At 37.5% G+C, this 13518-nt stretch overlaps 1 protein-coding gene across 1 annotated transcript in view; it reads left to right on the top strand.

The window, feature by feature from the left end:
* lrp8.L (LDL receptor related protein 8 L homeolog) overlaps positions 1-13518 on the top strand; it is a 78866-nt gene that overhangs the window by 50903 nt on the left and 14445 nt on the right. Inside the window, exon 4 of the mRNA XM_018258447.2 lies at positions 559-687. Coding sequence (XP_018113936.1) covers positions 559-687 — 129 coding nt within the window. The remainder of the gene's footprint in view (positions 1-558; positions 688-13518) is intronic.

Here is a 13518-nt window from a genome sequence, read left to right as displayed (position 1 = left end):
ATAAATTATTAAATAATGAAGCTAACAAATAAGGCATTTCATATGTCAAACATATTTGTGAAAATAATTTGTTCCCCTTTTCCCTTAACGTCAGAGGAAAAGTGCTAGCAACTGAATAGGAATGCAAGATAAATTTTTGCTCAGTTTGTGTTTAATGTTTGCATTTGCTGTCCATAGAGGATTATTAAAATAGATTTGTGCAGGGACAAGAAACTCTTGACAGAGAACATGCCAGAGGACATAGCACATAGAGAATAAATACCCCCGTGTATACATGTGAAAAACTGTATGATTACATTGACTTTGTTTGCCTCAGGAGTTCAAACTGAGAGGATATCCTCTAATCCAGACAGAAAGAAAAGAGAACATAATGTTATTGCCTATTCCCTATGTAGCTGATCTGGTTCCTTTATATTCTTTAAAGTAATTTGCGTCACTGTGCAGTGTCTTTCTTTGCTTCTTTCATTTGGCTTTTTTTTTCTCTTTCATTTTGTAGCTGTCTCTGTTACCTGTTTTCTCCCTTTGAACTTCTAACGTGTCAATTTGATTTTGCCACAGCAAAGCAGGTATGTGCTGCACAGAAGTTCAGCTGTGGGGGACCAAGCAATAAATGTATCCCAGTATCCTGGAGATGTGATGGAGAACAAGACTGTGAGAATGGACTAGATGAGAAGGACTGTCCCACTAGTAAGTTTTGTCCAATTCTTTCCCTACACCTCTAAAGCATGGCCATCCTAGTTCTAAAGAATATTGAGGTGGCCATACACTGGCCAGCTCACCTGACCAATCTGCTTAGCTCACAAATAAAATACTACTGATCATACATAGAGATGGATGGCCAAATGCTATTGTTTGTTCAGGCTGACAGCTCAAATGACCAAACTGCAAAAAGTGCAAAGGCAGTAGATATTTTTGGTGTGGACAGATTAACTGCAACTTGCAGGACAGCTTCTTGAAACCAGAGCTCGACCTGACCAAAATGCCGAAATGGTTAGGAAGTATGTTCAAAGGTGGCCAAATTGCCTGAACAAATCTAGCGAGTATGGCCATAATTAGATGGATTGGTCCATGAAATTGTATTTTTTACTCAAAGCTTTTGCACTCTTATTTTAAATGTTACTATGTTATAGAAATGCTAATTATAAATAACTTTTCAATTGATCTTTTTTTTTCATATTTTTTAAATTGTCTGCCTTCTTCTTCTGACTCTTTCCAGCTATCAAATGGGGGTCACTGACCTTAAACAAATGCTCTGTAAGGCAACACATGTATAGTTGCTACTTTTTAATACTCTTTCTATTCAGGACCTCTCTTATTCATTGCAATGTATGGTTGCTAGGGTAGTGTGGACCCTACCTGAAATTGAAAACTGGAAACCTGTTGAACAAAAAGCTAAATAACTCCAACAACAACTAATAAAATAAATCCAGTTGCAATTTGTCTCAGCATAGCCCTCTCCACATCATTTTGAATGTTAATTTAAAGGTTAACAACCCCTTTAAGAAGATAATCTTATACAAAATACAAAATGACCCTAGACCACAGAATTTACAATTGTTAAGACAGGCAGAAGTAGCATATACCACTTTATTACAAAAAAAAGCCAAAACAAAAAGCCAAAAGGGGAATGCTGTTCAATAAAGCAAATTTCTTTGAGCACAGTGAAAGGGCAGGCATATTACTGGCTTAGCTTTCTAAAACCCACGACACTCCACCCATATATCTGAACTGTATGACCTTCAAGGTCAAAAAAACACGCTAACTAGTCGCATCAAAGAGACTTACATAACTTTTATAAAAACCTTTATACATCCAAAAAGTTATTGTGCTGTGTGAGATGGTACAGCATAGAATCCCTGTACTTACCTGTCTTCCCCAGGTGCTACATATGTCACCATCAATGTGTCACAGTGGAATATTTTTCTGTATGTTGGTCATTACAACTGTTTAACTGATCAGTTTATATTACTATATGCACCTGCTATGCAAGGTTGAGGCCGAGAACTGTGCCCACGGTCCACCAATGTTTAACTTGAGTTTGGTTAAATGAATCTCATATTGTGACCTGTTGGTGAAACAGTCAGTGTTTTGACTCCCTCCTCCTGCTTTTTTAAGTAGCCCCTAAAAACTAATTGAGGCTGTAGAAAAAGGATACCTAATTTCTCACCATGAACCCATATATATATATATATATATATATATATATATATATATATATATATATATATATATATATATATATATATATATATATATATATATATATATATATATATATATATATTGTACCACTTTAATCAAATACACAAAGTGACAGTGCCTTAACATTCAAGCTGCATTTTGTGAATTGTGTTGGATTGTACAAGGGAAACCTCCATTTAATGCCTGTCTTGAGTCTATACTATGGATTCCTCTTTAACAAAGACGGTGGGGCTGATTGTAAAAATGGTTAATCCCCACTTGTGAATTGCATTGAGTATTAATGATTCAGATGGATGCCAGTGCTCAGTGTTGCTGCTGAGCTGCTCTGAGCATTAACATCACACTAAACCGATCCAAGCATTTGTATATGTACAGACAAACTGATACAGCTATCTTCTTTGATAAATTCCCCAATTCGATCCTTATTCTTTTGCTGTATAGAAAAATACTCAAACACTGATTTAAGGTTGTCGTTTGAACAACTGTATTTATAGCTGTATTCTGGCAGTGGTGGTGTTAATGGATGTTAAAAATAGTGTGGCAGATATGAAATAGGATGAATAGTCTGCAGGTCTTTGGCAATTTGCCTCAGTTAGATCACTTGTAATGCAGCAGTCCTTGTATTATACATCACAACGCAGCTCATATATGTTTCATGTACTACTGCCAGATAGAGCTTTTTATACTGACTGAATGCTGATTGTTAGGGACAGGCTCAGACAGTGCAGAGTTGTCACATAATGCTACACATTCTTTACCCAGCAGTTTTTCAAGATAGGCGTAGATGCATGTGTCTATCAAATATAGATTACCGAGGCTCTATCATTGAAGTTCCCTCTAATGTAATTGAGCAGACAACCTGTTGTTTTTTTTTTTAAAAAAAAATTTTTTTTTTTTACTGACCTGGCTTGCAAACGAATTTTATTAATAGGGAGGAAAGATGAATGAGAGAGAGAGACATACAGTTTGGGGCCACTGGGCTGAATTTGTGCTTGGGATCCTTCTCCATCATTAAAAAAAAGATAAGTGGCTTCCTAGACCCCCCAGCCTGTATGGCCCTGTGCAGCTGCACATATATTGCATAAGATTGCATTATTGCTCGGCACCTCGCTTTCCCCTATACCCATTCATTTGTATTTCCCTATGTGATAATGCAGCAGAAATCTGAATATTTACTGAAATGCAACTTTCCTTTGTGTGTATACTGATTTACTATCATTTGAACTGGGGAATGCAGAAACATTTTTAGCAGTAGCATTCACTTTTTTTTTTTAACCAAAGGTTTACCATTGAAACCTAGTAAAATACAGAAAATCAATCAGTTGGGCCCTTAGTGTCTTACAGCTTTTGTAACCTTCAGTGCGTGCCTTTCATGAGATCACATGCCCCTTACAAGTTCTGTTTTTTTGGTTATATAGAGGCTTCAAAAGACAGCTCATAATGTCAGTTCCTTTTAGAGCAATATTGGATGTTTGGCAATGATTAACAAACTGCAACACCCAGCAGTAGAGCCACTCATTGAAACTCACTGATGTGTATGATTTGACTGGCCACACATGGCTGTGGGGGAGACAGAACCACCGCAAAACCCCAATGCTTAATTTTAATCAAAACATAAAAAATTGTAATGATTAAAAATATCTATTTTATACTGTTAACAAATAGAACTTTTTAAAGTGGTCGTAACACCAAGAAATCTATGAAGACCTTAATGAGCATGGGGCCCTGCAGATCTCTTGGTGGCTGTATCTGGCCCATGAACCTTTTTAAAGTTAGGCTTCAATATGGGAAATATGTAAACACACTATAATTATAAATCAAGACTTTAAATCCCAAGAATTTGTTGTTCAAGTTCTTGAAAAAGAATGACTGGTGTTGAGTGTAAATGAGTCACTGTTTACTCTAAGCTGTGCGCATACAAATTTTGAAGCCAGTGCGCAGAACAAATTGTGGTGCACAATAATAATTTTGTGTGAAAACACAAAATTTTGCGTTTATTCTGACCTAAGCACACAGTTTTAAAAATTCACACACAAGTTTAAAATGTGAGCACAAAAAGATTTCTTTGAGCACATAGCCAAGCAGGAATTAGAGGGAACAATGAAAGGAATTAGAGGGAACTTTGTATTCATTGAAGTTTCTGGTCCTGTGAGCATGTGGATCATATGACTGGGCAGAATGCTTCTTTGTAGCGTAATGTACCTTCTTACTTATAACTTCGATCTTATACACTTACTATAGTTTTGTAGGCCATCCTTGATTTATCTTCGAATCCCTAATTCAAGCCTCTTCCTAGCTGTTGGGGTAAACTGGACCCTGGCAACAAGATAGCTTTTAGAATTCCACTCTACAGAGCTGCTGGACTAAAAACCCAAATAATTTAAAAACCACAAAAATAAGAAATGAAGACCAGTTGCAGATTGATTTTTAATATCACTACATTATATTAATATGGGCCCCCCATACCGACCCTGGGTCCTCATAGTTACTGTTCACATAAGGTACCAATATGTGGAAAAGTTTCACTCACATGCAAGCAATGTTCCCTCTAATTCCTTCTTGGATATGTTTGCAAAAAAATTATTTTAAACTGTGTGCAGTTTTTAAAAACTGTATACTCCGGTCACAATTAATAAAAAATGGTGTGTTTTCACACAAAATTCTTTGTGTGCACCACAATTTGTTGTTTGCGCTGGCACAAGTGCATTGCATGCAAGGTATATAGTCCTTTTATGGCTTGCTGTTAAATACCAGGGACATTATGGTCTGTTGTTGACATCCACATAACAAATTTACTGCAGGCACTCGCGATTGACCTCCTGACTGTAAATTATCAGGAACTGGAGTGGCAATAATCTATAGCCCCTTTATTTATATAGATCAGAGACAGCCATACAAACGATTCTGTGCAAAATTCCTAAATTTGCCTAAATTCTAAAGCTAATGATCATTAGAATTCCTAAATCTAATGATCTTTTTTAGTTTCGTTATATAGCTTTTTTGAAGATGGCTGCAGCATTGCAGATGTTAATAATAATAATAACAAGAGTCAGTGAGTGCTGTGCTTTATTTATGTGTTAATATGAACTGTCAACACATTATGAGAAGCCAGTTCTGTAACAGCTGGGTTTCTGTTCATTTAAGCATGACCTTTGGATTAAAATGATCGGGAGCGTGCCCAAACACTGCTGGGCATCTAGCTGGTGCAGGGAAATGCTTGCCTGGATCACTGTTGAGAAGTGCTGGTGTGCTGCATATGTGCTTTTGTTAAGGGTTTTTTAAACGGGATTAGGGATTTTAACATCCATCCTATGCTGTTCATCTCCATGGCTTCCACATCCTGGTTTCTATGGCAACAGGCATTGATAGGGGACAGACCCACATGTGAGCCTCTCGTCTCTTTGTGTGATTATTAAATGATCGAGTGGACACAGTCATGTGATATGTCCCAGTGGTCAGTCACTGTTCTACATTAACCCCTTACCCTCTGAAATATTTGTTCTCTGTCGTGTCCTTTCTCTTTGTTTCTATACGAGCCTTGTTCCCTAAAGCTTATTGTGTTGCTTTATACAAGTCACAGACACATCATAGAAAACAGATATGATTGCTTGCAGTTATCACATTAGGACGTGTAAGAAAAGAGAGAGCACTATTGCTTATCATTGTGGGAAAAAACCACAGAATGTGATGATAAAGCCAGTAAGTGTTATGTTATTTAGGGTTGTGCGTGCATGCTTGCAAGGAGCTAGTGTATATGTGAAAGTGCACACAAAACAGGGTAAAGTAAGGGTCGAATCAGAAAAGTTACAGGTTTGAAAAGCGTTTATCACAACAATGCATGTAGGAGCAATATTTCCTTTCTTATGGTTATCCCTTAAATCTTATGGCTTATAACAGATTCATTTCATGCCACTTGTATTTCACTGACAGTGCTCCCTCTAGTGAAAACTTCTGGAATTACAGATACAATTTCTATCGCTGTTCACTTGGAGACTGACAAAGAAGTTACTCATGCACTCAGTGCAGTTCTGGGACAAAATGCTTGCTCTCTAGTTACTATTAAAACATAAACAGTGCTGATGAGATATCAGTGTGCCTCAGTTTTGCTGCAATCTTGTGTGTGGTCTGTTGTCTATACACAAATGATGTGCATCTGGATTTGTGTGCATTGTAACATGGTTTAATATATAAAGCAGTGTTATAACCTGCCCAAAGATAGTCATAAAACTAGCTTTGCAACCCAAAAAATGGTCTGTACACTTTGGTTAGTGGCTAGTTTATACATTTATTTTTTTGTCATGGTGATCCACCCCAAATACGTTTTTTGGGTTCCATCTCATAGATTTAGAATCCCTGATATAAAGAAATATAATCATATTTGCACGGCTATGCCAAAAGATAACTGCCACGTTATACCACATATCAGCATCTACTATAGTGATCATAATGAACCATGCCTATGGCATAGAGGAGGGGCAGACAATATATAATTGACAGCTGATATTTTTAAATGAGCTTACAACAGCTATAAACACTTTAATAAAAAAATAGAAATTGGATTTCATGTTTAATTTGAAAAGGACTTTTATTATATAGATTTTTGTGTCTGGGTGACAGGTCCACTTTAAGAAATGTGTTTAATACAAAGCAGTTAATGATGAGTATTTATGGCTAAGGTTTATTAAACAACTTAGATTCTGAATTATAACGCTGTTATAATTCTAATTAGTGGTACTTTCTTGGCAGAGAGCAAGCAGAGCGACATTTGGTATAACTGACACAATAACCTTATAAAATAGCTGCAAGCTATAATGCTGTGTGAATTTATCTAAAGTGGAACCCCCCTGTTATGTTTTTCAGGGGACTAAAAGAAATGGTGTAAAATCAGGGAAAATGTAAAGTCAGGGAAATGCATTATGCATTCTACATTGGCGAGACCACAAAAATTGTGTACAATTAGGGAAAACGTAAAATCGGGTAACGTAAAATTGTGGTTTCACTATGTATGTGTTACTTTGTCATGAAGTGTCGTGCTGCATGCTTACCGTATATACTCGAGTATAAGCCGAGTTTTTCAGCATCCAAAATGTGCTGAAAAAGTCTACCTCGGCTTATACTCGAGTGAGCATTTTAGGAAAACATTATTTTTTTTACCGTTTTGCTTCTTTAATATCCGCTAGGTTGCATGTCCGTGGATTCCCCCAGATTCAGCGCAGCACTCTTGTAAAGAAATTCGCACGGCCCGTCTGTTCTGCCTAACCTGCCCACCCACCAATGAAGAAACAGTAGGCGTGTTTAAAGATCGCTGCCCCTTTCTCTGTGCGGACAGAATGTTGCCTGTGTGTGCGGCCCGCACTGCCTCCCCGTGCCTGGCGTCCCCTCTCACCTTCTCCCGCAGGCCGCGGCCTCATTGCGCATGAGCGATATCGCAGAGAGTCCAAGAAAGCGGAAAGTGCCACTCACCGGGAAGCCGAGCACCAACATGGTAAATCAGCTTCACATGCTCATATCCATTTTGAGCGTGCAGGTTTATTACGGGCTTGGTCTTCGTCTAAGCCTGCCCACATCAGCAGGGTCTGACAGGCAAAGGAAAGCAGGCGGCGCTGCTCTAAGCTGTAACTTCAGCCTCGGGGTTTTGGGGCCTAGTCACTAGCTGTCCGCACCCGGGCTCTTCAAAACAAGGATCTTACTGGGACAGGAAGGGATAGATAGAGCTAGCGTTATGGAAAAGATGTGTCTGCTCGCTATGTGTATTGCTATGAACTGTGTCTCACAAAAACACTCCCCTGCCAGCCATGACTGCTGATTGAACTGCATTTACTCCGCACTAATGAAGACACAGTGAGAAAAAACAGGAAGCATTGCGCTTCTACAAAGTTGATCTTTAAACAAGCCTACTGTTTCTTCATTGGTGGGTGGGTGGGTTGGCAGATCAAATGGGCCGTGAGGATTTCTTTACTGAAATCTGAATCTGGGGGAATACCATATTATTGTCAATGAAGATGCTGGGCAACAGCAAAGACACCTGATCTTCCCTAAACTTATTTTGCCAGTTCTTCCCCTAGGCTTATACTCGAGTCAATAAATTTTCCCAGTTTTCATAGGTAAAATTAGGTACCTCGGCTTATACTCGGGTCGGCTTATACTCGAGTATATACGGTACTACTTTAGGATCACTTATAGTGGAGCATTTGGCGGTTGAACTATGATCTTATGGTTAGGACCAAATAGAAATTCAAGGTCGATGTTTTTGTTTACATGAATGCTCTCTGGATTTTTTTGGTACTGGGCTACTAGGGGGCTTGTAACTCTCCATTCGATTTCTCTGTCCTGTAATTGTGTTTTTATCTTGTGCTTTTTCCAAAATCTACTCATAGCCATCAGTTCTTGAATTCCAATATTTTGCTCATTTTTGTTGCAGTTACATATCCCCGAGTCATACTGATATGGTTTCATCTTGCTGTTTAGGATTTCAGCTTCCCATTCTTCACCATGCACATATATTCGCACTGTGCATCTCTCCCCCTCTTGGAGCCCATTAACCAGCATTCTGTTAACAAGGATTTGCATTTGTAATGTTCTCAGAGCAGTCTCTTCTTTGGGACCCCAAATCCATCGGGTGCCTTTTCTGCGGAACCTGTTTAGGTCTTTACACATTATACTGAACCGTGGAGTATGTTTTGCTGCATCAGCCAGTGAACCAAGTAACTGCTTTATATGCAGTGAACTTTGAGGAGATTTCATATTTCGCACTTTCTGCAAATAATTTCTGCCAAGTTTGATTCCTTCTGGATGTATTTCTCTTCCCAAAAACTGCAAAACCGGTGTGCAGGCTACGAGGCTTCCTCTGTGAATTTCAAAACCATGATCTTCCAGGTGGCTCTTGAGTTCAGCTGTGAATTTGTGACATTCAGCTTCAGTGCTTCCACTTATGAGTATGACATCCATATAATAGGTCACTCTTCTTCTGATTTCAGCAGGCAGTTTATCCAGTATTTGCCCCAGAGTTTTGTGGAGTATGATAGTTGTGTTCTTAAATCCTTCTGGTAACCGGTTCCAGACATACTGTATTCCTCTGAATGTAAATGCTGTCTTGTACTTTGTGGCTTTATCCAGAGGAATATGCCATTGCCCTTCATGCAGTTTTATAAAAGAGTAGTATTTCCCCAAAGTGATATTAGCTATTGAGTTGTATCTGTGTATTTCCATACTTGGTATAGCTTCTGAGCATTCATTTAACTGGTGAAAATTGAATTGAATTTCGAATTGACCATTGTGGTTCTTGTCCAGATAAACAGGGGAGTTACATGGGCTTCTGGCCCTTTCTATGATTCCCTGCTTCTCCCACCTTCCAAGCACAGAGCTTGCCCTGTTCATCAGTGTTCTGTTTAAGGAAGGTTGCCTGATTTTTTTAGGGTCATCACCTGTAATCATTATTGGGGTTACATTAACACAGTTTTTCTTCATAGTGATATTAATCATGTCTAGATCAAATATTTGTATCAGTCCAATGATGTTCTCTGGATAATGAGGTATGAAAGCAATTTGCCCTCCAGTTAACTTGCCATTGATGCTTATTTTTCCTTGAATCAGTTTTCCTACCCCCAATTCATTTGTTTTCTCTGGATGAATATCAATGCTCTCACCCAGCTGTGCTCCTTGGGGCAACCTGTTCAATACTGTGTAGACTGAGCCAGGGTCAAGCTTGGCTCTGACCTGCATTCCTCCTATATCCAAGCACTGATACATATTGGAAACTGCAATCTGAGGTCACCAGGAGGACTGAAAGCTTCGACTTTGTACCACAAATGTCCTATTTTTTGTTTTTTTTAAATCCCGATTGGCCTTTGTGTGGTTACTAGTGTGTTGATGTTTATTGCCTTTCCTTTTGGTTTAGTTCTTGGGGATCCATCTTCTGAAATTCCTGTTGTTACAGTCAGCACTATATTTTCTTCTGACAATTGTATATGTTTCCATATGCGTGGTAGGTCAGATACTGTATCTGTAACAAAGTAGAAACCTGTTGTAAGTATTTACCTGAAAAGGAACATCCCATAGTTTACAGGCCTAAAAAAATACAATATTAGTTTCGTGCTAACCATAATAAAAAGACACAATAAAACGAAAACCAATTGCAGATTGTCTCAGAATATCACAGACAAACTAATTAATGTTAATGTACATTGCCCCCCCTCCCCAAGAAAAGGTTAAGAAATCCTACTTTGCACGAATGTTGTAAAATAAAAAAGGAACTTGCACATGTATAAAGGTACTTGAAGCTTTTTTATGTGTTATGTCCTTTGCGTTCTATAATAAAATGCAAAAAAAAGCTTTGACCATGAATGATGCTTGTACAGGTATGGGACCTGTTATCCAGAATGCTTGGGACCTGGGGTTTGCTGGATAACGGATCTTTCTGTAATTTGGATCTTCATACCTTAATTCTACTAGAAAATCATGTAAATATAAAAAAAAAAAACAATAAGCTGTTGTTTCTCCCAATAAGGATTAATTATATCTTAGTTTGGATCAAGTACTGTTTATTATTACAGAGAAAATGGAAAAATTGTAAACCATGTGGATTATTTGGATCAAATGAGGTCTATGGCAGATGGCCTATCTACAATTCAGAGCTATTTGGATAACAGGTTTCCAGATAAATGACCCTATTCACAGCACACATTTGGGTTTTTAAGACCAATAGCAGCATGTCAGGTTTCTACCACCTTGCTCTGCAGGTCATGCCCTGTAACAGACCATATGATTCAAAAAAAAGATTTGGATGTCTTTAAGCAAGTAACAATACAACTGTACCAAAATAAGCATTCTTTTTATACAATTGTACAAGGAGATGGATTCAGCTAAAGGTGCATGTCTTTTTTTTTTTTTATTATTATTTTTTTAACCTCATCTACTATGTAACTATGGTGAGAGTTGTGTTTCTAATACTATCATATGAAACACAGGTGCTCCAACAGCAAACAGCAAACAGATTTTTTATATTCAATTTTGAAATCTGACATGGGGCTAGACATATTGTCAATTTCCCACCTGCCCCAAGTCATTTGACTTGTGGTCTGATAAACTTCAATCACTCTTTACTGCTGTACTGCAAGTTGGAGTGATATCACCCCCCCTTACCCCCCCCCCAGCAGCCAAACAAAAGAACAATGGGAAGGTAACCAGATAACAGCTCCCTAACACAAGATAACAGCTGCTTGGTAGATCTAAGAACAACACTCAATAGTAAAATCCAATCTCCCACTGAGACACATTCAGTTACATTGAGATGGAAAAACAGCAGCCTGCCAGAAAGCATTTCTCTCCTAAAGTGCAGGCACAAGTCACATGACATGGGGCAGCTGGGAAATCGACAAAATGTCTAGCCCCATGTCAGATTTTAAAATTGAATTTAAAAAAATCTGTTTGCTCTTTTGAGAAATGGATTTCAGTGCAGAATTCTGCTGGAGCAGCACTATGAACTGGTTCATTTTGAAAAAAAAAAAAAAATTCCATGACAGTATCCCTTTAATCATGATAGGCCACCGCAGGTTTTTTTTTTTAGTTTTTTTAATTATTTTGAAATTGAGGAATCTATGAATACTTTCGATATTTTAGATGTTGTTACCCCTCTGGTTGCTGTATTTTGTTTTGCTAACAATATGGCACATTGCACTTTAGTATGTATTGTTTACAATATATGCACATTGTACTCAAATTTATGGATATTGCTAGTTTTTCACAGTAGGAAATATAGTTTGTATTTTTATATTATAAGCACAATGCAGCTGTGTTTTTGGAAAATATGGCACTACATTTTATTATACATATATATTTAGTATGTGATGTTTAATGCATTGCATTTTTGTATATAAGCATTATTGCATTATTTTTCTTATGCACGAGTATATTGTTATTTAAAAAAAATGACATCGTTTTGGAATGATCAGGGTACATTTCATTACAGGTTGTACTTGTATAACTTTGTATGTGACAAATAAAGGAATTTAGCTATCTATGCACAAAACCCCAGTTCCCAAGCATTCCAGACTGTAGAACCCATACCATTACAGGTATGGTATCCATTACCTAAAAGGATCGGAATTACGGGAAGGCAATCTCCCATAGACTCCATTTTAATCAAATAATTCAAATTTTAAAAATGATTTCCCTTTTCTTTGCAATAATAAAACAATATATTGTACTCAATCCCAACTAAGATATAATTAATCCTTATTAGAGGCAAAACAATCATATTGGGATTTTTTAGTAGACTAAAGGTATGGAGATCCAAATTAAGGAAAGACCCACTATCTGGAAAACCCCACATTCCGAGCAATCTGGATAATAGATTCCATACCAGTACATTTACAGGGGCTTCCAAGTTTCTAACAAACTCACCAACATTTGTTCACTTAGCTAGATGACAAGAATATAAACAGAAAATCCCCCTTGAAGGGACTTTCTTATTTTATTCTTGTTACTGGGCAGATTAGGCCACAGGAACATAAATTTCCAGCAGACTCCAGGCTGGCCAGTTCTGGCATAAAGTCTATAACACAAGTAACCTTTTTATTGGCCACGCCGACTGTGAAGAAATTGTCTGGCAACAAAACCCAGATATTAGCTCATATCCCCTTGCATTATATATATATATATATATATATATATATATATATATATATATATATATATATATATATATATATATATATAGATATATATATATAGATAGATAGAATGATGGTGCTTATGGGACACATTAGCAACTATTGCTGACCACCTTGGTTTTTGTGGCATAAGCCCGGGTATTTTCATATCTTAAGTAGCAAAGTCATTTGAGAGAATTTCTGGAGTACGTTTCTAAATAAACACCAGGTGCCATTTGTTAGGAGTTGCTGGGTATGTAGTGAGGGTTATTCTTATTTTGATAAATGATACACGTTGTAGATTAAATACGTTTACCATCTTCCCTTCATCTACCACCAGTGACATGTTTACACTGTGCCTGTGCATGCACTGTATACTATCCTACCACATTTCTCAAAAATCTCTTTTCTGTGGGGATGGCCCTTCATATGTGCATTTCTTGCATTCCAAAAATACTAGCTGGTTTACAGCAGCAACATATGATTACAAAAGTTATTTAATAAGCATACTAATAAGAACGGTATGACATTTTCTGCCTGAACATTGATTAAAATCTCCACTATACCATATTTTTCTTGTTGGGTTTTGAATTTGTGTGAAATATCCTTTACCCCAGATTTTTTTCTCAAGCTTAGCACTATTGTCCCACTTTGCTATTCCCACAAA

The sequence above is a fragment of the Xenopus laevis genome, chromosome 4L (assembly GCF_017654675.1).
Source record: "Xenopus laevis strain J_2021 chromosome 4L, Xenopus_laevis_v10.1, whole genome shotgun sequence".
Lineage (NCBI taxonomy): Eukaryota > Metazoa > Chordata > Amphibia > Anura > Pipidae > Xenopus > Xenopus laevis.
The sequence above is the reverse complement of the archived record's forward strand: the minus strand, read 5'-3'. Positions and strand labels throughout refer to the sequence as shown.